The 25,540-nt window shown below is 35.6% G+C and overlaps 1 protein-coding gene across 4 annotated transcripts in view; it reads left to right on the forward strand.

Moving 5' to 3' along the window:
* Nucleotides 1-25,540, forward strand: part of ABCA13 (ATP binding cassette subfamily A member 13) — a 199,311-nt gene that overhangs the window by 142,049 nt on the left and 31,722 nt on the right. For 3 of the 4 annotated variants that reach the window (XM_040588024.1, XM_040588022.1, XM_040588023.1), the window contains exons 48-55: nt 2,569-2,623; nt 3,220-3,397; nt 6,762-6,877; nt 10,402-10,558; nt 11,503-11,756; nt 12,043-12,235; nt 13,589-13,698; nt 23,595-23,745. In XM_040588024.1, coding sequence (XP_040443958.1) covers nt 2,569-2,623; nt 3,220-3,397; nt 6,762-6,877; nt 10,402-10,558; nt 11,503-11,756; nt 12,043-12,235; nt 13,589-13,698; nt 23,595-23,745 — 1,214 coding nt within the window. Of the gene's footprint in view, nt 1-2,568; nt 2,624-3,219; nt 3,398-6,761; nt 6,878-10,401; nt 10,559-11,502; nt 11,757-12,042; nt 12,236-13,588; nt 13,699-23,594; nt 23,746-25,540 lie in introns of those variants that run through there. The other variant, XM_040588025.1, reaches the window with a different exon arrangement.

Here is a 25,540-nt window from a genome sequence, read left to right on the forward strand (position 1 = left end):
CCTCTTGGGATCTGTACACTTAGTAGGGATGGGCCATGGTGATTTCAGGAAAGCGATTGTTTCCAAACATATTAAATATTCCTGAGCAGAAGTTATTCCTTGTAACATATTTGGTGTCATTTTTGTCTTTGTTATATTTTGCATGTTTCATTAATTGCCCGTGGGTCTTTTTGAAAAGTTCCAGCAGTACAGATGATCTTCTATAAAATTCATCGACTACATTCTCAAAACATACAAATGGGCAAATCTATGTTTATGAGCATGCAGTCACTTGCACAGGAAATTGCACAAGCATGAATTCATAGCTCTGGTTTTGCTAGTGCATGTTCTTCTCAGTGGATACAGTAAATAGCTGGTAGCAGTAGAGCAATGGGATATGATTCAGGTTGGCCTGGATTAATTCAGGGAATATAGTGGAGAACCTTCCTGTATTCCTGACAAACTGCCCCAGTTCTGGACACATTATGGGCAGTAATTTGCTAGCACAGTCCACATGATAGGTTTACCTGTCTCACAATTCTGGGAAAAGGGGTGTGAATCAGTAGGACCTGTAGGTCTCCATGTCTTGGCATTTCTTGATTATGGGCAGTATTTTCAGATTTGCAATCTCTAAAAATGCTGCCCCTTGAACTGGAGCAATTTTACTGTAGGATTTCTGTCATCTGAAGCTTGGTGGAGGACAGCTTGGTTAGAACATCCAAAGTTTTGACCATGGAGAAAAACCTTGACAATTGTGGGAAGATCCAGTATAACTAGAACTTGGCTCATGGGCCAAAAAGAAGGAGACCTGGAAGACATCTTTCTGCCCTTTGCCAATTTATCTGACAACTACTGAGTATAAGTAGCACATTGAATGCTGTTAACTTTGTGTTTTAGTGCTTCTGAAATTATCAGGATTCCCATTTTCCAAAAGTTTTCCTCCACTATAACTACATTAAGTTTGAAAATCATATTTTTTTTTCTCTTTTCCTAACGAGATCTGAAAATAAATTCACATTGGTTTCAGTTTGTCTGTAAGTAAAAATCTGATTTAATTCTATTTTTGGCTGCTAAGTTCTGATTCAACAGTAATCCTACATATATATGAAGTAAAGACATTTGTTCTTCTAATATGCATACATTTATTCAACTACTGAAAAAATCTTAGAAAAAAATTCTGGGAATGAAGTTTTTTTTCTGTCATGCTACTTTTACTTTAGATAAATGGAATTTTGGCTAATACTGGTTCCAGTGGGAAAAAATAATTTTCTTTGATATGCCAGTTTTAGCTTCAGGACAAATAGCAGCTATTGTTTAAAAAATTAATGGTGTAAAAGGAAACCAAAGGAAAACTTTAAACAGTCCCTCTAGGCAAATGACATGAAAGACTTCTGCAAATATCACATGTATCTACTAGGGATGAATCAAAACTTTATCGACTTGAATCTTCTTTTGATTTGTTAACTACCACTGGGCTTCAGTGTATAGCTTTTAACCATGTTTGAAAAATCATTACCTTGTACTAGTTTTGTGTGTGAGTTAATTATCATCCTCTGTTGGTCAGCTTTTTATTGCACAGTGACTTAATCATTTTTAGATTACTTTTTCTTGAAGATAAAGAATGAAAAAATGAAGGGGAAAAATAAATTTATAGTTATACTGGGTCAGATTGCACCTGTTACTAGAACGAAGACAATTTTTATCTTTATGCAGCTGGACTCTAACAAAATACGACAAAGTGTGTTCAATTAAGTGGCACCCTGAAGAGTCCATCTCATCTAAGGCTACCAAAGATTTATTTCTTCACCAAAGATACTTGGAAGATTATAATTGCTGTTAGGATGGATTTTTTTACTATCATTTTTTAAATTGGGAACAGGATAGATTTATTTAGATACTCTAGTAAAATAGTGCTTGTTTGGTCTCACTGCAAGAATTTTCAGTTGGTATTATACTAACAGCTGGCACACCTGCCAGGTGCACCTGCAGAAATAAGTCAGGAGCATCACCATGACCAGTTGGACAGCAACTTTTGCAGTGACAAAGTTTTGCACACACTACACCACCACATCGCCCCCCCCCCCCCCTTCTTTTTTTGTGCCTCTTTTTGGTGAACTTAGCTAAACAGTTTTTCACTGCCAAACATAAGCAATCTGTAAATGTTTTTAGCAATCATAAAATACCAAGTATATAAATTTTGATAACAACCTAGCCCACTCCAGAAGATTAGGTATATGGACAATTTCTACTTTAGGCTTTGTATTTGGTCTCTCCTGTGCTGTAGATCCTGCAGCAATACACAACATTGTTGAACCATTTGTGCAGTTCAGAATGCAGATAAACAGCTATTACTAATGTTTATTCATTATATTTGTGTTTTGTTTTGTTTTTTTAATGGATCCAGATCTGGAAATCACTCAACAGGAGGCAGTATTTGTTTTGGTAGCTCGGTGGTTGACCTTTTCCTATTACTTATTAAATATTTAACCTTTTCATTCATCTTCTGTAATAAGGGCTCAACAGTGTGCTTTAGAACTTGAAGTCCTGATGTAGCATTTACTATTTCATAATTTATTTTTCTTTTCACAGGGATCACACTCTACAGCCAACCATATGGAGGAGCGTTGCTGGACGAGGACAAAATGTGAGCAAACCATTTAAAACACATAGCCACTGTAATGAGCAGACAATTTAAATTATTAATTCATTAAGCATGTATGTTGCATGCAATAGATGTTGTGACTTGATGCAATTCAATTCCACTGAGTGAACCATTTTCTCTAGTCTGGTGTTTTTGTGTCATCTGCTGTTTATACCAGATATAGTTGCATTATTTTGTAGAGAAAAATACTGAATTAATGCTGACTTTGCTTTAGAGTTTGAACAGGTCATGATATTTTCAAACAGGTTAACTGCCTAAAATGATTGTCAAGTTATTAACTTAATTTTTTCTAGAGGGGGAAATATTTGCAAAAGCTTCACTTTGCTATTCAGACAAAGTGAAAAAGACAAACACATGTGTTGTTCTGTAACTCATGTACAGTTTTGTAACTTAAGACATCATCTTGCTCCTGTTTTCTAATTAGATGTTGACAGCATACAAACACAGTGTTTGCAAACAGGATTAAAGTCCTAATGTCTAGTGTTGTTTTGGTAAGAAGTTGGCCTTGAAAATGATTGGGTTTGATAGTTCTTTTTCCCCATTGTGTTTTCATTAAGCAATTTTGCTTTGTGTCCTAGAATGGAGAATGTTCGTCAGTGTGGGGTAGCACTGTGTATCATGCTGGGTTTCTCTATCCTTACCGCATCCATTGGAAGTGCCATAGTGAAAGACAGAGTATCTGGCACAAAGCGCTTGCAGCACATCACAGGCCTGGGTTACAAAACTTACTGGCTTGCTAACTTCTGCTGTGATATGGTATGTATCTTGTGGGGCAGCATGCGTTTAGGTGTAAATTTTTAACTGGTTTGTCATAAATGAGTAAAAGGAGATATGGTCACAAGGTACATGAATAAGATGTGAATTGTGCAGAGCAACAGCTCTTGGATGTCATGTTAATTAGCTTTGGGACACCATTCCTACTTTAATACTGTCAGATGAAATTCTTTAAGGCAGGGATTGCGTTCTTCATTTTCCAAAGTTGAATTGTAAAGTAGAGCATATGATAGCTTTAGGTACCTATGCTGTTTTATGAATAAAAGGAAGCTGGCTAATCAGCCTAGACAGAGAGAATCTTCCACACAGTAGTTGATAGCAGGAGTTTCTGTGCTTTGCGTTGCCACTGGCAAAATCTTTCAGATTATGGGAGAAACCTGAAGGTACTAGTCAGCTACTTTAAAGGCATAATTATGTTGTCTGTTGGTGGGCAATATGAGAGATACTCATATCTGAAACCTTTTCTTCCTGGCAAGACAGACAGTAGGAAAATATTGTTTATGAATTCACATAGACAGAAAGACCTAGATAAGAAATAGGTGAAGTCTCGGTCCTGAACATTTATTTTTCTCACACAAAGTAAATTTTACTATTGTTAGCATTACAAATAGTATTGCTGCATGTAGTTCATTAACAAATCTGAAAATCTTATTTTTTGAAAATACGACAAAATGTATTATTTTTTCCCTAAATTTTCCCCTTTTAATTAAAAGTAAAGACAGAAATGCCACTGAGACCTTACTTTGGCAAGTGGGATTTAGGCCAACATAGTTAAATAAAATAGGAATTTTGTTTACCTTCTTCAAGCCTGAGAAGTTGATTTCTGTTCGGGCAAATAAGCAAAGGTTAGGAAATAGAATTAACTTTCTCACGTCATTGCTAGTCCCCAGTCACTGATTTTTCATCAGCTGTGTAATGGGGCATGAATTCCACAATTTATCCTCAAACATCTTTTCAAAGGTGACTTTTTAAAAACTAAAATTAAAAATGTCTTCATTATATATATGTATGCATGTGGTATGTGAATATACATATACACATATAAGGCAGAAATAGATGTCCCTTACTGACAGGCTTTTTCATAATTCACTTGTGATGATGTTTGATATAGTATTAGTTGAGTGTTTGGTGGGGTTTTGAGATTAGGTCATCTACTTCTGGGAAAGGGATAGAGTTGCTATTTTTAAAGAACTAGGGTGATGTTTGTTGGTAGTTCACTTCTCAAAGAAGGTGTTCTGGATTGGGAAATTGATTTCAGAGACAATAGCGAACAACTGGAGTCAGTTAGGTTATTCAAAAGTAAAAGGATTCCTGTTCCCAGAGAGGGAATATAAACTTTCCACACCTTGCTTAATACACTGAGTCATGGAAGGAAGGGCTGGGATGTAGCATAGGCCACACAAACATGGACTAGGTTGGTGATGAGCAGAGATTTTTGGAACACTCTCTGTTCTCATTCAGATATTCTAAATCTGACACATTAGAGCTTCACCCACCCATGCTTGAAATCAAGATTTTCACACTTGAGCAAGCTTGAAGTAAAAGCACATTTCTCCAAACATTGTCTACCTGGCCAGTCAATCTTTGTATTCCCTTTTTCTGCCGTGTCAGATAAGGGCTTGGTTAAAACGTCAGTCCTTCATCATTCAGTTTCTCCTTGTGTAGCAAAGTCAACTCCTCATTATTTTCTGCCAATCTCTTCCTTTCAAAATGTTCTCACAAATTCAGCACAGTACTGCATGATCAATCATGATCTGGGAAAGAACAGACACTGCTTTAAATGCTAATTGTGCAGCAGATCATTTAGGGACACTGAACACATGAATATATGAACTGTCAAATTCAAAATCCCTCTACATATTTTAAGTGTTACAGGCTGTGTCCTGTATTATTGGTAGCATAATCTTTACTAGACCTGCAGAAGTATTTGATTTATAAAATTGCTCTCATGAGAATCATGCAGTTCTTACTGTATTTATACAAATGGATGGTATTCTTTACTATTTTCAACAAATGGAAAATGTATAAATGCTAAGAAAATTTCATGACAAATAGAGATGTTTTGTTCAGATTAAGCTTGTTTCACTAGAGGGGCAAAATTAAGGTTATTTTATTTGTGTGTGCCCAACTTTATAACACACTGTAAATTCATGTAAGATTTCTAATATAATTTAATGTTTCAGGTTATTTATTTCTAGAAAAAAGTCCCAGGTCTGTTGAAACATACTGGGACTCAGATGATTTTTGACTTCTCTACCATATTTCTTAAACAGCTCCAGAATAACTGAAACTTAAATCTGTGGAGTGGTATGGTATGATATTTGTGTAGGGTGTGATGCATGTATATGGTACTGAATAAAGTACACTGTGAAAAAGATGTGTCCACATTTGACTCCATTACCCTTCTCTTAAAAAAATGTCTGTCTTCCCGTTGCCTTTAATTTTGAACAGGTTTGCATTGTACTTCACTAAGAAAACCCAGTTTTAACAGTAAGAATGTATTTAGCTAGATCTTGATATGTTGCCTCAATTGCAGTTGCTTATCAAAATCTGTTATATTAGAATAAAGTTAATTATTACATAAGCAGAAATGGAGGCAGTCACTGCCCTAACGAGCTCAGCTTCAATGCACAGAACAGGCAGACACTGAGGATGGAACTGAGCATAGATTTTCACATCTTGCCACTGCTAGTTGCAAGCAGAACCCTTCTCTTGAATACTTGGATATGAATCCCCTGTACCAATCACATCCTTCCCCCTTAAGCATTTGGTTACTATTATGTCAAAAGACTAAACAGAGAAACTGCTTTCCCTGTTGCCTAATGGCTATAACTCTTCTAAATACTATGTCTGTTCCCATTAAAAGTTGTCATTTGCTTCATCAGCACACATGGTCTTTCATTAAAGTCTCTTTTTAAATTGTATCCTTGCTATTCTCCTATGACTGAAACACCAATCAGTGAAACTGTTATTTCTGAATCGAAGACTCTGTATTCACAGTATAATTTGATGTTCTGGAGCAATAGTCCCATACGGACTCATTATCTGGAAGAGTTAGCTTGTTAAATGGATCTATTGGAAAGGTCGATAGAAATGGAATTAAGGGGAATATTCTGTAGTCGGATTTTATTTTGTCAGGCTGTTTCATGTGTATGTGTAAGAGGGACAGTTGCACAGCAAGTATGGACTATGAAATCTCAGAGCTCTTCTGCCTAATTCTTCCTAATTTATAGTGTAATTATATTGCAAATATGGGAAAGTTAATTTGTAGAGTCCTTCTATGCTAATTAAGTAAGACCAGTAAGAGATGCTCACTTGCTAAGTGCCTTTTTTCTTCTGTTTCTAGCTGTTTTACATGGTTCCAGTCACCCTGTGTGTTGGTGTTATTAGTGCCTTCCAGCTATCAGCCTTCACTTGCCGAAAGAACTTGGCAGCCACTCTTCTCCTGCTGATACTCTTTGGGTATGTGATTGGAAATGGTACTATGGAATTATAGCGTGTAAGAAAAAAAACCCAGAAATCTTTAGACTCGGTTTGCACCTGCTGCTGGATGCATGAGTTTCTTCCTTTGGAAATGATTATGATTCAATAAAAGATAGTGAGAAAACAGGCTGAAACATGAGTTGGAAAGTTTGACGTGGAAGGTGGAGGTACAGTTGCTTACACATTAAAAAAAAAAAAAAAAGGGTGGATGGGTGGAGGAAAAGACTGGAAATGTCTTAGAAAATATTCAGTCTGTGTAACAATAATTTGCTGTTAGAAATTGATTGTATGTTATCTTCCAGAAAATGAGGGAATAATAACATAGCCAGGTCAGAATTTCAGTGTTTAGCTGTGTAGAATATCATCAAGAATGTAAGAAGTGTCTGTCTTTTATTACAGTTCTACCCAGTTTCTAGAAAGACAGAAATACATAGCCAGGAATTTATATTTCAAATGAGAAGTCTGTCCAATGTGGAGTACTGGGCTGGTTGGAGATTTGTCTCTAAATAGTACTGTGAGAAAGAGAAGTCCTCACATATCACATCTTGGAAGACAGATGTTTAGATAATGAAATATAATTGCTCCATGAGAGAATGACAGAGATGGACAGTAGAAAGGACTTTCTGCAAGATCAGAACATGTTCTATTATTGCAGCAAGAATCTCAGATAAACACTTTAAAACCCCCACATACTGTATTTAATCTTGAAACTGTTTTCAAGGTGTCATGCCTCCAGCAACCCCTGTTTTGGAAAACTGTTTTGGTATCTCCATAGCTGGATGTATTCTTTGAAACTCCAGCCTAATTATATTTGGAACTGTACTTCATAGTTTTCCCTCATCAAACATCTTTTTCAAGCCCAAACAAGTCAAGTACTATCTTGTAAAATGGCCTTCCCATTCCCTGGAATAATTCTATTAATCATTTTTCCCTATAACTCCAGTTTGAGCTCATCTTTCCTAGGCATGAGTGGCCAGATTAGTATGTAATATCCTAGAGGTCATGATGCCAGGATCTTGTAAATAATTCAGATGAAATATCCAAAGTTCATACTTCTCTCTGTGTCACTCTCATCTTCTTCCTCCTTTCTTCTGCTCTACTACCAATTGATTCCTTTGAGTTAAAGGCACGAATTCCATCAGTCTTAGTGCAAAGGCTTTACACTACTAAATCTTATCCCTGGTTTGTTTGGTTTTTTTATTACAATTGTCGAATTCTTCTTGCAATCCAGTTGCTGTGACCCTAGTGTAAGAATAGGCATCTATAGATACCTTATTCAAGTAGCAAATGAACCATACGGTACATATTTGTATGTCTGCTGAGGTCATGACGTGTTTTCTGCGGTGTGCTACGGGTTTTAGTCCTGCCCACAGCATACTGCTGAATCCCAGGTGCTAAGAGTTATGCTGGCACTATTTTAACCAAAATGTTGAGTTAGAGTCTGGGTATTTCAGAAGAAACAAGCATTGACTGAAAACCTGCACTGTCTTAAAAAAAAAAAAGTGTTGGCTGCAGATGCAGTTTAATCATCTCAGCATAATCCCTCTTGAGCTGTTCAGCTTTCGCTGACATAACAGATATTATAGTGATTTTTAAGAAGAAAGTCTATGTATTCAATGTGTATTAACATGTATTAAAAGTACAATAACTGTCAGTCAGTAAGCTTACCATGTCCCAAGGACACTCTCATAAATTGCAGATCTCTTAACTAAACTGCATTTTTTCCTCTTCTAGCTGATAGAAGTGTTTTATGCTGCAACTGCTTAAGCACTTTTGTCCAAAATGTTCTATCTTTGATACATACAAAATAACAAATTACAGCTGAAGCTGAAGGAAAAGAAAGAATTAGGATAGAAAGGTAGGCCTGACTGGCAGCTACTTTGAAGGCTGCGTTTGAACATCATACATCTTTAGTATTCCAAAAGTCTTACTCATTTTTTAGCAGCCATAAGCAAACAAATCAAATTTTGCTTTCATTTACAGCAGAGTAACAGCACTCTAAATCATGTCTCTTTCCTGCGCTGTTTCCAAGGATGGACTTGTCTCGTATTTACAGGGTTGTAATTCAGAGCAGATCTTAGAATAGTGATTTTGGTGTGTGCATGAAGAGAAGTAAAGATGGTGTGATTAAGACTAGCAGAGAATGCTGAGAAGTGTAGTATGATGGTGAATACTTACAATCTTCATTTGAGACCCAAACATTAAGTCATTTAACCTTTAACTTCCTGTAAACTGAAGATAATATCACTATTCACAACAGGATTTGAAAGTTTGTTTCATAAGATAAAGGATTCTATAGATGAAAGAAGCTCATCTGTAAGGTACACAACACTGAATTTAAAATGAACTTTTATGGCTCATAATCTGAACTACTGTTTAATGCAATTAAATGAACTCAGATTTTTGGCTAGTTGCTCTTGCATTGAGTTCTCTATTAAAGCAATTATATATACACATATTAATGCTATACAAGAAGTGTTTATATATACAACCATACATATAAGAACCATCATGGGATGGTTGTATGCTGATACTTGTGCTCCAGCTGTCTGTATACTGTTTGCTTGATAGATATGTCTTGCACTATGTTGAATGGAAAATAAATTTCCTTTACATGACGTTCATGCTCAGCAAATTGCCTGAACATTTTTTTAGTCTGGCTAGAAATATCTTACTCTTTATGAAAAATATGACTGCTCCATTTTGGATAGCCATCATTTGACTTGCAAAAATGAAGTGTGCCTTCCCTCTTCCTTTAAAGATTTGCATTGAAAATGATGTAGCCACAAACATGCTGTCTTACCATCATTATGCTATGAAGTAACTATGCAATCATTTTTGGTGGCTACTGCTCTGCTAACTGATAACCTCTTTTAGTTAATAACAATGCTAACATGATGTCTGGCAAATTTCTTTTCTCAGATATCACCGGTACAAATATCACTTCCAGTTCAGGAATTCATGTGTTTTTTCCTTCTTTTTTCTTTTTTTCTTTTTTTTCTCCTGACTCCCACTCCCCACCCCCCTACCCCAGCTTGCTCACTCTCTCCTTCCTTTTTGGTTCTTTTCGTTCTTTATGAAAGCCTCTAAGAAAAGCTGACTGCTCAGCATCCATGATTTAAAGTTCAAATATTTGGTTTTAATTCGATCTCTGTGTAGGAGGCTTGTTAGGATGCATGGTTTTGCAATCAGTCAGAAATTAGAGTTGTGAGCTTTCTGGAACAGTGAAAGTAAATATATGCAGTTGATATATGCAAAAATGGACCATATCTTCGCATCACATGCCAGTACCTATGTGTACGTCTACAGAATTATAAGGTAATTTGTTAAAGAAAACATACCCCACATTTGTCCTCTTTTCTCAGTGGGTCAAAGGAGTTGTTTACATGTCTTAAAAACAAGGATTAAATACTGTTGGTTTTTTGCTAGCATGATAACTATTTTTTTTGTGTGAGGTGAAAACATAACTTATTTGTGATAATTTTGTTTCTTTGAAATTTCAGATATGCAACTTTGCCATGGATGTATCTTGTATCCAGATTCTTCTCAAGTTCAGATGTAGCTTTCATTTCTTACATCTCCTTAAATTTTGTGTTTGGCCTGTGTACTATGCTGGTGACTCTGTTACCTCGTTTGTTAGCTATAATTTCCAAGGTGCAGGTCAGTGTAAAACCTTTGCTTTACATTACTTGTAAGATATATGCACAGATGTACATACGTGTAATATGTTTGTGTATATATATTGTATGTTTATACATATGCACAGACAAGATTTTTTCCAGCAGAAAAAAATTGGTTTAAAATATTAATTATTTTTCTGTTTTAGTGTATACTATGTTTGTTACCATCTTGAATTTTAAACTGTTTATTAAAAAAAAAAAAAGAAAAGTGCTGTAATAATAGAAAAACAGCGTTAATTGAAACCTTGACATTTTCCAGACCATTAAGTTGTAATTGGCACATAATGGGAGCTGTTCTGGTCCATTGAATAGATTATATGCATTGTAAAATGTGTTTGAATAATATTGACATAAGGGATAAACTTCATATTTCTAGGATTTGTAATGCACTGTATGAATAGTAATATGCGTACTCATTCTATGTATGTAATTTTCGTTAGTCATAATGATAATTAACCAACTTAATGGAGAGGAGATCCAGAATGTGTATGAATATCTATGTTTGTACCAGGTCAAAAACCTGATGTTTGAAGTCAAATCTGGATCTCATGTCACTCAAGTCTGGAGGCAGATTTGTTATTGACTTGCATTTAAGTTGGTCATTCAGAATTTATAGCATTCAAATTTTAATAATTTTAAGAAAACAGAATGATTATGGACACATATATTTCATTACTGTCTGTGAACCTCAACTAAAATCAGAATCCCATGGCCATTAGGCCATCTAAAATCCAGTAAGAGATGAACTCTGCCCCAAAATAGTGCACAATACACTCCTCTGAAATCAGTTCACCTGGAGTAAGATTTAAATGCTGTATCCAGCTTTGTAAGTGTGCTTATTATGCTGTTGGAGAAAAATAATTTAATTTATTTTTCCTGTTCTCCCCCCCCCCCCCTTCCCCCCCTTGGTTAATCTTAATACAGAGTTTTCAGAGCATCTACAATATCCTCAAATGGGCATTCATCATATTCCCACAATTCTGCTTAGGCCAGGGTTTAATAGAACTTTCATACAACCAAATCAAGTTTGACCTGACCAGCAACTTTGGAATAGATTCATATGTGAGCCCCTTTGAGATGAATTTCCTGGGCTGGATTTTTGTGGAAATGGCCCTGCAGGGAACACTACTTCTACTTTTACGGCTTTTTCTTCAGTGGGACCTCCTCCAGAAATCAAGGTGTGTTACCATTTGTATTCTGCCATAGTGGACACTGAACTAATTTTTAAAGAAAAAGAATGGTGAACACCTTTGAAAACCTGAAGATAAATGCTTCTGATAACATGATGTACCTGAATTAGTGGAAACTGCAGAAAAAAACCCCAAGTAGTGGCTGTTTTCCTTGGATTCTGTGAGACCTGATCACCAGGATTTAAGGGATTGCAATCAGGGAAATAAAACAGTTATCCAGAGTTCGGCAATGTCCAATTTGCCATATGTCATTTGTTATGATCTTCTGTTTTAGGGGCCAGTACTCAATTAACAGCATAGTCAGCCCTTCAGAAGATGTTGATGTAGAAATGGAGCGACAGCGTCTCTTTGGTGGAAGAACTGGTAATGATGTTCTTCTTCTGTACAACCTCAGGAAGAGTTATGGAGGCTTCAGTAAGAAGAACACAGCTGTGGAAAGCATAAGCTTGGGAATACGGAGGGGAGAGGTAAAGAGGTCTTTTTTTCCATTCAGAAAATAACACTTCTTTCTGAACAATTGTTCAGACATACTCAAGATGTCTACAATCAAAGATCTGTAGATAGCAGCATAACAATTCCAATTGCAGTAATTTCCAAAAATCAATAACTGGGTAAAAGCAGAAAGTCTGATGGTGTTTAAGAAGCAAGTGTTCACTTATTTTTTGGGTTACAAATTCATCAGTCTAACTTTTTTTTCTTGCTTATCCTTACCAAGTTACTGCTTTACAGGCTAACATAAAAAGCAAGTAGGTTGCATAGTAGTTCAATGTCCAAAGAGAAAGCAGGGAATATCTAGCTCAGTTGTAAACTGTGGACTGAATCCTAAAATTATCATGAAGGCAAACTTGTAGTTCCCATGCTGAAATCATCACAGTATATATATATATTTTAATATTTTAATTTTATATATATGAATATATATTAATATAAAAATATATTAATATTCACTATTTTAATAAAGTGAAATTTAGCACTGAATGTGGTACTTCTAAAGATTTCAGAACAGCATTTATTTGGTTTTGTTTTGGCTTTTTAAAAATTATTTTGATGTTTTTGCGAATTGCAGATACTCGTTTCAAAAATACTCATAAGGAAAAGACTTTTCTTCGTTCATAATAGCAGACTGGAAGATGTAAGAAACTGGTGAATGACAGCGCAGGTCCAGTGACATCCTGCCAATTATAGATCAGTTGTTGGGTAACTGGGATAACCAGGAGGATGTTATTGCTGATTAAAAGCTATTCATCAATAAGAAAGATCATGAAACAAGTATTTTGAAAGTTTTAAAGTGCTATACGTAGACTTACTATGAATCTTGTCCTAGCTTAAACACATATTCATCGCAGCTTGGGGCCTGAAATAACCATTCAGAGTCAGCATGTGTCTTGGCTCTTTGGTGTTACTCTGCTTGTACAGAGTAAAGCAGCTCAGGAGAAACCGAGAAATATTTACTCTATGGACTTGTACAGGGCTCTAAATTAGATCTTGAGATCCTCAGGTTCAAATCTAGTATTTACTAATAATGTGGAAAGACAATGCATTTAGTTACTGGGCAGGGTTTTAAGTGAAGAGCTAGAATCCTAAATAAGTCACTTTTAGGAATTATGGGGTAATAAAAATATTAATATCATGGGTTTTTTTGAAAACTGATTTTCAATTGGAAAGGGAATTTGCACATACAATATATTCATATGCAGTATCTTACAGGCATATGATAGAAAATACAAAAAGGTGAGAAACTATTGAAGAACTAATATTATTTACTTCTTTCAGCATAGCAGATAGATCACTTTTGCTCCTTTGTCTTTGATCTCTGTTAGTGCTTTGGACTCCTGGGAACAAATGGAGCTGGGAAAAGCACAACATTTAAGATGCTGACTGGTGATATCATCCCATCGGCAGGACGTGCTGTTATCAGGACTCCTACAGGGTAAATAACACAGGGTTTGATCAAAATAGTACTAATTGATAATGCCAATGATCAAAGACACAGCATGTCTTCAGTCCTTTATACTGTACTCTAAGGACCTGTTTTGTTCCCTTTTAAATGTATATTGCTTTATTGCTGTTATGTCTCTGCAGGAAAGCATTTTAGCATTATTTAGTTCTGACAGCTCTGTTAATTGAGAATAAACTTGTCTGGTAGAAAAAATAGTAGGCTCTAGGAAGCCTTAGCATACAGTCTGTTTGAAATTGTAACAAGAATCTTAACATACAGTATGTCCAGATGCATGGATATTTATCCCCCATACTGCTGGTGAACTGAAAAGTTTTCAGGCTTAGGCTGATGAGCAGTGTTTCAAGTAGATAATTTCAGAATGTTTTCTGAAACTTGTGTCCTTCAGAGTCATTAATTAAATACTTGGTCGATATGCTATGTAGTTACGATAGGAGGTAGCGTTGGTGATATTAAAGTTAACGTTGATGGAGTGATAAATGAATAACGGACTTTTGGGGTTAAATGTAACCAACATTTAGCATTTTTCCCACAAAAATTGGAAGTAAAGTTATTTTTTAGTCAGGCCAAAGTAAAATGTATATGTGTATATATAAATGTATTCTGGACTAGCTAACAATTTTGAAACTTCAAAACATGCATTTTGGAGACGGACAGGGGAAAGGTTTAATTCAGAAAGTTTTTAAAGTAAGAATAATGGATTTTCCAAAATGACAGATTACATTTCTTTGTTTTAGAAATTAAATACTTTCATAGGTCACTGTTTGCTCACTCCTTTACAAAGATAATGAACAGCAGATTTAACTTCAAAATGTGAGTAGTTTCAAAATTCAGTTTTCTGAAAAGTTTACACCTCTTTTGAAATGGACACCATCACCACTACCAAACATGATTTTACTTAAGTGTATTTTGCTTGATTTCTTCATTATCTTTCATAACAATTTTTTTCCAAGCGATACAGTGTAAAAATAATTTGATAACAAAGTACTCCTAAAATGACCAACAAATAATTGTTAATCATGAAGAAGGAATTACTAGAAAGATTTTGGAGAAATTATTCTTAAAATAAGAGGAACTTACATGGGTAAGGGTTTGCAATGGTTATAGACACTGCTAGACACTTGTTTTCATTTATAACTTCCCAGAACAGAAGACAAGACTTTTCAGACATTAAGCAACAACAAAAACAATAACAAAAGTTGTTTGTTTGGGGTTTTTTTAATGATTTAAAATTAGATAAAAAATGACATTTGGTGTTCTTTGGAGGTGATGGAATGCATCGCACCAGGATATCATGGAGGTCAGATTAGCTTGAGTCTGAAGAGGATTTGAGATTAACAGAAATAAAATAATCTGTAATATTTTTTTATAAGATATTGCCTTTAGGGCAGTATTTATGCTCCCAGGTTTTGTTTGGATTTTGAGGGGTATTTTTCTATAGATTTTAATGTGATTTGCCTTTGGTCCCACCTATGCATTTGTGAATTGTATTTGGCTCTCCCTGTACAATGCAGTACCAGATCTGTATTGGGGCAAATGATTTGATCTGGTGTGACAATTCCAAAATTTTAATATCCACTTGAAAGCAAATATAAAATTATAAAAATACATTTCATCATCACATTTATTGGCATTTATACTATTTTTATTGGCTACGTAACTTATTTTACCAGAATCCTTAAAGATAACTTCTAAAAAAAAATCACAAAACAGTTTAACAATGCCTTTATTCCTTTTACTAGACATGTTATGTACCTGTGGCTAAACAGATAAAAATTATTCTGAAGTCAACATTAGTATGCTACTGGTTAAACAACATTAACAAAATTAAACTAAATTAAAAAAAAATAACAACAGATTAAATGCTCTCCCTGCACATGATGTGTACTACTTCCATTTCCTCCACTGTGTTTTATAAATCCAACATGAAAGCAAACTTTAAGATGCAATGTTATTTTCCAGATACTAAAATATAGGTAATGAAATTTGACACACTTGGGAGGCTCGAGAGGAAGCCGCAGACATTTACATGTAAATGTCCAAAATACTCTTGACAACATTAATTATCACCCTGTATTATGGTGGTGTCAATCCAGGTTATGGATTTTTATGTGTTTGAAGTGGCTGAAGTGAAGGTAAAACTCATATTCCCGTTTTCAGAACTTAGCACTAGCTTGAGAAAGCAGCCTCAAGCAAGAGGTGCAGCTACACAGGGACTAAACTTGGGGAAACAGATTTGAGGCTGGGAGAAGAGATTAATGTTAATCCTGACTTTGTTCCTTGCTTCTTATTTTGGCAACTGCTGTTAAGCAGATCATTGTGCACTGTGTTGCTGTACTACTGAAAATCACTAGCGGGCAAATTCATTGACTCTTCCGTAAGTAAGATGGTTAATTAAGTTGACTATTCCATAAGTAAGACACAACAGGTCTAGAGAACCCTTCCTCAACAGCAGAAAAATTAGTAAAGTTACTCATCCCAGGGACTTTTAGGTTTATTGGTTTCTATTTAAACCTGAGGAAGGGGGATATCATGGTAAGAAGTCTTTTCTTACTCCACTAGTGTGCTCAAAAGGCTGTTATTCCTGGCACAGAGGAAAAGGAGAATTAGCTGAAGAAAGCAGTTGCTGGTCACAGCTGCAGACCATTTGCTGCTCAGCAGATGTAGACTTCTTCGTTTAAAATCTGTGTCATGAAGCAGCTTCCATAGAAACATTACCTTTGATAGCGATCCCTGATGAATAGTTTGGCCATCAGCTTAGATGTAGATACCAACTCTGTTGTGTTTGACTGGGAAGAACACAAATTTTGTCCTCTGTGGCCCTGAAAGGACAGGATATTACACTCTGATGGATCCTTCATGGTTTATTTTTCATGATCAAATAATGAAATGAGTATGCAAAATTATTATTATAAATACTGGAGAACCTAACTAATGTAACTCTATGCAGAAAATCCTTAATTCATTACAGTTCCCGTTTCCTTTAATAACTATGTTTTAAAGTTCCTGGTTTGAAAAAGAACCCACCAAACCAACAAACAAGACAAAACAAACAAACAAAACCCCAAACCCAGAAACTCAAACAAAACTATATGTACATTTTCCTGATTGCTATTGTAATCATTTCACCAAATTTAAAATGAAGTCAGCAGTGTCTCTTTGAGGCAGGTGCACTGCAAACAGCCTTGAATTATTTTCCAGGACAGGTCTTGCACCTTTGCACAGTACAAGGGACCAGAAATGGGCAGTGGGCTTTTTGAAAAGCGCATGTTGAATTGCAAAGTAGATTTTTGGGAAGTTCAACCTAAAACATCTTGGAGGTGCATATAAGCCTTATAGTAAGAGCCTCACACATTGATAATCAAATTGTATTCAGGGAACTCCTGCTAGATTCCCAAAGAAAGTAAGAAAAATGTACTGAGCAGCAGCTGCCTTTGTAACAGGGCAGAGGAGCAGATTCACATCATCTTCAAGTACTTCTAAAAGATTTGTTGGCCTCTAGGTTTGTTTGTTGAATGTTTGATACTGCAAAACAGAAGCTTATGCCTAAGAATCTGAGAGAAAACTGCCTCTGTTTTCATAACACAAACTTAAAAAAATACATAAAAGCTAGATGTTATGTGACAGTTTTCAGTATCACTGAGATTCATAAGATGGGGTGTTTTTAAGCAGGGATGTTTATTAAATACTAGAGCCAACTTCATCTCTTCTGCAAATCAGGGCTTCCTAGCATTCTTGTTGGTAGGGGCATTCTTTTGGGAAGGGAAGCCTAATATGTTTTTATTAAGCTTTTCTTTTTTTTTGTACACTACAAATTAAATAGATATTTGAAATCCACTGTGTGCTTAAACTTTGTACCTTACCATTTACGTGGCAAATACATGTTTAAGGTATACAAGCAGGGCAGTCTACCAAAAACCTGATGTACTTTTTTTTTTATTTTCATATCCTTCTGCAGAAAATGTTTTTAGGAAACTTCTAATCTTTGTAAACCATTCTGGTTGTAACTGTGACGTGGTATAGTCCAGAAAGAGAAATAACAGGAATTTACCACAACCACAGCCAACATTGTGAAGATAATAGTAAAATGCCATTCACAGACAATTTTGCTTTTTTCATTATTTTGTGTACCTCATTAACATTGCCATTGTCAGTGAGATATCTGTCCAAATGAAACAAAAATATTTATCATATAGTGAATGCATCTCCATATTAGGGATACTTGCAACCCCAACATTAAAGAGTGCCAAGGGAAGAAGCAGCATTGCAACAGTTACTTTGGAATATGTGGAAATAAAATACTGATACTGAAGTACCAGCAGTCCCTCTCATAAAGGGCAGAAATACTAAAAGCAAAAAGGAAAATGACTAGCAAATATTTTAATAAAATTTGCTTACCTCTTTTTATAAAATATGGTGCCACAGAACATTAGGAGGCTCTGGCATTTGAACAACATACATAGGAACAAGTTGTCAGGCTTAAGTATGTATAATAGTTAACTGCATGGTCCGCTTGACATTTAGGTTTTATTGTGTTCTCCATAGCACAGCTGTTCCTCTTTAAGAGTACGAATGGACTCAAATTAGCTTATCCTTAGCTCTGCTGCCATAACTAGATTGCCACCAGTGTGTGAGCTGGCCAAATGAAAGCTAGTGCATAAAGCTGTAAACATTTTTGTAGTTACTTTTCCTGTCAAATAGCTTGAAGAAGTAAGGTGTTTATTAAATATGTACTAAGAAAAGCAGACACTTAACAAAGTGGTAAAACAAAGGAGAACAAAGAAAGTCCTCCTAGTCTTTGAATATCTGCTGGGCTGATTTGTCAGCAAATACTGTATGTCTGTTCCCCTTGTTTTGTTTTTGGTTTTTGGGGTTTTTTTGAGTGTACATTGGCCGTTCTTTGTTTTTTTCCCCTTTCCATATTGTGTCTAAACCTTCTTCAGTTACTCAATGTCATAAAGCTTCCCTTAGCCAAGGAGGGCTAAACACAGCTTGGAAGAGAGAGTATCAAAATCCTTTTAAGTGTCATGTCAAGATCAATGTAAAATAATGAATAATATGACTAGTGGGGTTTTTTTTGCTTTTTCCACAGGCTTTATTTTGCATTTTTTGCCATTGTAGCTTGCTGAATAGAGTTGACTTTAAGTTCATAAAGCAAAGTCTCACTTGTAGTGGGGTGCACAGAGGAAGAAATAGACAAGCTGGGTGTCATCTTGTTCATAAGGTGCCCCACTGAGGGAGGCCTGAAGCATTTGACAATCTTCCTCATGTAATTAGTTTATCTCCCATGAATTTCCATCTTCCTTCTGCAGGGAGATCCTCAATGACAGCAGCTCCCCATCCTATTTAAATTATGTGTCAGTCATCTCAGTCGTTGGATTACAAAGTCATAGGACCAAAGAACTGCTTTCCAAAGAGGGGAAAATAAAATAGTTCTTTATAGCTAGAACTTGGACTCTTTTGATAGTTATGATATTCAGCTTGATAAATAATTAAAAATGTAATTCAAATAGATTTTACTTGAAAGGCAGAATAAATTTACATCAATATAATGGCTGAGATAGCTGTTGTTACACTGTATATCAGTATAATTAGTTTAATTATATCTAAGCTATAGCTACATTAATTATATTTTAACCTTGATTTTTTTATAATGTTAATTGAGCATTAGCATGCACTGAGTTGAGTGTGCAGTTAAGAGTACAATGGAATGTCCAACTACTTTTTCAATTTGTAAATTTATATTTCATTTTGACTAATTAATGGAATTTATCTCTCTACAGAAGCCATTGTAAGTACCATATATATCACTGCCTTTATTTTAACTGCATTCAGAAACTGCAGAAAAAGCATACAAAAATGAAGCAAAGTGCATAGCAGAGTCAATAGTGAATTTTTTTTTTCCCAAAACAGCCATAAAGCTGATATTGAGGGTACTAAGCTGTCTCTAGAAACTTGAAACTGAGGTGTACCCATGGATGTCAGCCCATAGCTAACCGCAGACTACGTTGCTGGTAACCACTGTAACAAATAAGAACCAAATCTAGTCTCTGCAATAACCTGCAATAAACCTCCTGGAAACTACAGGTCCAGTTCAGGCAAGAGAAGGCAACAGCTTGTGTCCAAGCTTATTCTCATTCATTCCAGTGTCTTATTAGTTTCTTTTCAGTGTCAGCAAAGGCTTCCTGAGCGCCACATGCCACCCAATGGTAGCCTTCAGGGCTGGAATCAGGTTTCGAGGGTTTCTTTCCACACATAAAAGAAATTGATTAATGTAAAAGGCCTTAAAATGCTCAATGGAGGAACAATTTTGATTCAAAAATTTTACTCACTCAGAGTTTAGTTCATTGTCCCCAGTATCTTTGAAGTCTGGGAAATTTCTTTCATTAATAATACAAAACTCTGTAAGATGAGCCCTCCAAACTTATGGAAGCCTCCTTGAGTCCTAGATTTGTTCAGGATGATTTGCACCAAAGTATCATGATTCTCACTGTATAAATGGAGACCAAAGCACTTAGAATGAGATGCAATACAATACCTTCCATGCTTCAAAGGCCGGACCGTGCTATTTTCTTGAGGATGCTGTACATTCTGTTGACTCTTACCAAAAATGTACTAGAAATGTAATTTTTGGACACATTCTGTTGGTTTTGTCTGTTACAGCTCTTCTACTTTTAGGGAAAAATTAAATAATAAGTGGAAGCATTGACTGCTTATAACAATATTGTCTAAAAATAAAGTCTTCACTAGGAAGGAGATAACTCATGTTCCATGTTAGTTATATGTCTTACCTTTCATGATATGTAACGAAAGTTACTAACAGTATTTAAAGATAAAAATCACTCAGTTTTTATAACAATACAGGAAGTCTTCTATTAGTGTAAAATTCTGTTTTCCTGCCTATAGTTTTTAGATATTATACTGGAATTCATTGTGTCTACTGTACTATGGACAAAAGAGCTGAGAGGGGTTCAAAGCTCTACTTATATGTTCTTTATTTATAAAACAAGCTGATTTTTCATCTTCTGTGCCCTGTTGTTTATATGAATAGCCTAATGAGAAATGTTAGTATGCTGATATTAAAAGGGCAGAAAAGAAATGTCTGTTTTTCTTCAGGTTGACAAAAAACCCCACAAAACAAACAACATTTTGCTACATGCTAATCCATATGTCAGAAAATATTTAAAACCTACATTTCCAATTTTATTCTGGTGACATCATATATGAAGATGTTTGTTAAGGAAGAAGAAGGTTATAATTAGTTCAATGAATAAGAGCAGAATTAAAGAAATGAAAAGGGAAAAGCTTTTACAGTATATCGTTTAGTGAAAAGGTTTTCTGGTATCATGTCATTACCACTTGAATTATTCATTTCATTTAGACCCATGAAAATTAAAACTGAGAGATTAACTGAATTTCAAGGAAAATAATTTTGCAGAGATGAGGGCAGTTTTCTGTTATATGATAGGTACTATAATTAAAAATTATGCTGTGTTTTTCTTTCATCTATTCTTTCAGTATTCAGAAAAAAAGCTTAGGACCTGGCTAAACAAAACTGAAGGATGAGCTCCAGCTTTTTGATTTGGAAATCTACTCAGGATATTGCTAAGGAAGGAATAGTACTATATGTACCAAAAAAAGTCTAAGTAAAAGACCATAATCATCATATAATGCCCTCAATTCCCACCCCCCCCCCCCCCACCCCCCCCCACCCCCACCCCCCAGTCTGGTCAGATTGTTTTCTGCTTTGACAGATACAGAGATGGAAAAAAAAATAGATCCATGAGTTCTTTAGTGAATACATTAGAAGCTCATTATTAATAGGAACTCTTTAAGTGTTCAAGGTCAGCATTAATGGATAAAGTGGCAAGATAAAGACCAAACTGAGTAAGAATATTAAATTATGTATTCTCACTGTACTCTTCCTTTATGAAAGCTAAAGGTCAACAGGTGGGCTATTGTTCATCTAAGGCCGGGTGCTTTATGGGAGGCATAACACTAAGATCATATCTATACAATTAGCACTGGAGACACTGATAATGTTTTTAGTTCCTGGTGCAAACCCGAGTAACTATTATCTGATATAGTTCTATCTAAAGGACATTAGATATCTGTTATTTTTCGCAGCCCTGAAACTTAATTTTTGTTTTTCATTGTATGGACCCATTCCAGACTAGAAGTTTCTATCCAGCTACAGGATTCATGCTGAGTAAATGTCCCTGAAATTACCCCTGAGTGCGATTTGTTCTCTTATGCCTGAACTTGGCATATTACCAAAACCTCAGTCTCGTTTCTCCAAAGACAGCAGCTGCACCAAAAGGAAACCTTGTTAGTGTGCCTGAAACTTCCTAGTAAAATGAACCTTAGACACATCTCTCTGTGTCATCTCTAGATGTCTTTCAGATCTAGATTGCATTTCACTGTGGAGAGTGTTTCACTACGTTAGAGTTCATTGAATAAGGAATCAACTGCTTCTGACAGGTTATGCAAAAAGATCAACATTAATCAATCCATACCTTAAACTATAGATCACCTTAAAAGAATAATTTAATTTGATTTAGGCATGGCTGGAAAATGAGCTGGTAAAACTCTTTACATACCTCATTTAAAATAACCTATAAGTGGATATAAATTAATGAAGACGTACATTTCTTGTATCCTTTTTCCCCTATTTGTGAAGACTTTGTCTAGAGACATGTCTAAGGACAGTTAACTTCCTTGGCACCATCCAAAGCTACAAAGACAGTAAATTTTTATATCTTTGCCATTAAGAGCAAAAGACCATTCTAATTAGCCCCCAGCAATGTTTTTCATAATCATGATTTATCTTTTCATAACAGTACAATATATTTTGATGCTGTGGTTCATTATGTAAAATGCAGAATTTGTATTTTCTTTTCCTCCTCGGACTCCTGAAACTTGTTAACAGAAGATACATATTTATATTTTCACTAGTGATGGTATTTGTAGATCCTGCATTTAATACATTTATTTTGTGTCTAAATGATTAATCATATATTTAGTTCTCTTAACTAGAAACATAGAAAACCACTAAAGGGAAAACTGTTCTTTTACTTAGAACCTTTTAAAAAGTTTTTTTCTTTCAAAGATCAGATTTTTTTATTATTAGGTAACTTAATTATGACAGGTCTTTTCTGTACATGTAAATCAGCATCATTGAATGTTGAATTAGATGTTGGAATAAATAGGATAGATTTAGTGTCATTATGGGTAATGAGACACCCTTGCAATCAAGCTTGCTTCTTAGCAATGAATGCAATTTCAAGTAATGCTGTACAGCTACAGTGATGGCCAAAGTCTCTTAAATCAGGGTAATTTTATATTTTTTCCTGTATTGTCTTTTCACCTGCTAGGCTTTAATATTCTGTGTTTTGTTTTATTCTTGCTCTTTAGAGAATGAATGCACACATATGTGTGTGCACAGACACGCAAAGAACACACAGCAACATTCCCTCCACCACCCTACTGCCCTTTTAATATTGAATGTGATGCATGCAGAATGGTTTTGAATTCTGACTCCTTAGAGCAGGGTCTACCAAAGAGATAAGGGAGGTAAACCTGGTAGGAATTAATTCTCATGGATCTGTCCTTCTGTGTTGATCTGTTCACCTTGACACACAAGCTGTTAGAATAGTGATGCGTGGGTGGCAGTGCTAATCTGAAAGGGACAAAAAGCATGCATGGCGTGTGGGTGGCACTATGGCAAGTAATCATACCAAAGAAGTTCAAACTTATTTACTTACGGAGTTGAGGGGGTATATGTTTGTCTTGAAGACCCTGTATCCCAAGGGTGAAACTCAGGGCTGTGTTTTTCTTAACGTTCAAGGTTTTATTTTTTCTTTAAACAGATCTGAAATGGATCTACTGTCTGCTAGCTCTGAAGGCATTCTCATTGGCTACTGTCCACAGCAAGATGCCCTGGATGAACTTTTAACAGGTTGGGAGCATCTATATTATTACTGCACACTGCGTGGAGTTCCAAAACAGGATATTCATAAGGTAACTATCCAGAACAAATTTGCAGGGGGACCTGAACCCAGGTTGGTCTGCGGAGTTTATAAAACAATTATAGGTTTTTTACATGAGAGAATAGCTAATATTTCATCTTAACAACTTTAGTAGTAACGTTTTTCATAACTATTAATTTATTTAAATAATATGGATTTTTTTCTGTTATGTCAGTTCAAAACACAATAATGTCACTGAGGATAGTAAAATAACAGTAATGTAAATGAAATTTCAGGCACAAAAACTCTAAAGAAAATGAAATTTATGAATGATTCAACACCTTCATTATCACACTTAGAGAACTGGGAGGGAGTATCACACGTTCTGAGCCATGCATCTCTGAAAAACTCTTCTTCAGAGAGGACAAAAAACTCTGAAGGAATTAAAAATTGTTGAATTATTATATAAATAAACCAGACATCTGGATGCTAAGATGGCAGCTGTCAGCACTTTGCTAAGTAAACATTTTATATTTCACAAGATGGTGGCTGCATTCAAACCACCTGCCTGGTGCACTCCCTAAAATATTCCAGCTGCCATACCAGGCCCAGGGCTGTCCAAGGAGAAGAGGCCAAATTCATGTCATAAAATGTTTTAAGAACTGAATAGCAGAGATGATGAAAATATCTGGGAACGTCACTGAGAAGTTTTAAGTTTACAGATACAGATGTAGCTTTGCTGACCAGCAAACACTGCTCTTTTTCTGTAATGAGGCAATCAGCCAGCCAATTCCAGAAATTAAGTACCAAATGGGCATCGTGTAAAATGTGGGGGTTTTTCCTGTCTCTGCAGATGGAAGTTTCTGATCTGACCTGGACTTGAGCAGCTCAGTCTCTGGTGCTTAATGGCATCTCTATTCACATGAGAAAACTGGAGCGTGATATGAAATCTGTGTCTGTCATTCCTGCTGTATAGATTGGTTCCATGTAGTTGCTATGGCTCTTGATTGTCCTCCTAACCACCTGTTGTCTTCCTTTTCCTTTTTTCCAGAAGCAAAACTGCAAGTAACTGAAATGCCTTTTTTTTTTTTTTTTTTTTTTTCCCCCTAACCTACTCAGCATTTTCCTGGCTATTGCCTCAGGATCCACTAAGTTGTTTACATTCATTTCCTTGTCTGTATGTGAGAGGGCCAACTTCTGGTTCTTTGCAGTCTTTTTTTTCCCCAGCAGCTAGGTACTCTTCCAGAAAAAGGTATGATTGCTGCAATGGGACATTGAGTATTCAGAAGTAACTGCCATTATACCTCAATAATGCATCAGGACAGGCAATGTCTGAAACTGATCATTTGTTTGTGGACGAGTCCCACCTGGCTGGACTTTTAACTGACTGTTTTAACCGTACAGTTCTTGCTACCTGCAAGAAATCATCATATGGTCTTTTATTTAGTTGTTTGCTTTTCATAACTCATTGGTGGTATTTTTTTGTTTCTGAGTACTGGCAGAGTGCTGAAGACTTGACTATGTTTCCCTTGATCTAAATGAACCATATAAGGGATAATTGTTATTGCACTAAACCCCTCAACTATAATTACCTGTTTTCTCCATGAACTCACAGTTCCTCGCTAACAGTTGGGCTAAAAGCCTATCATAACTAGCATCTATTATCGTGGCACTTTAATGGACACAAAGGTGGCAACATCTCCTCCAGAGCTCTGTAGTCATTCGAAAGAGTGCTGTTAAATATCCATACATCTTGCGTGTTATTTAATGCTTTTGGTTCTAAGTGTAATTTAATAGAGGAATCAAAGTTTGATTGTTTAATTATGCAGGAGTGCCCTTAAAATGCT

The sequence above is a fragment of the Falco naumanni genome, chromosome 3 (assembly GCF_017639655.2).
Source record: "Falco naumanni isolate bFalNau1 chromosome 3, bFalNau1.pat, whole genome shotgun sequence".
Classification (NCBI taxonomy): domain Eukaryota; kingdom Metazoa; phylum Chordata; class Aves; order Falconiformes; family Falconidae; genus Falco; species Falco naumanni.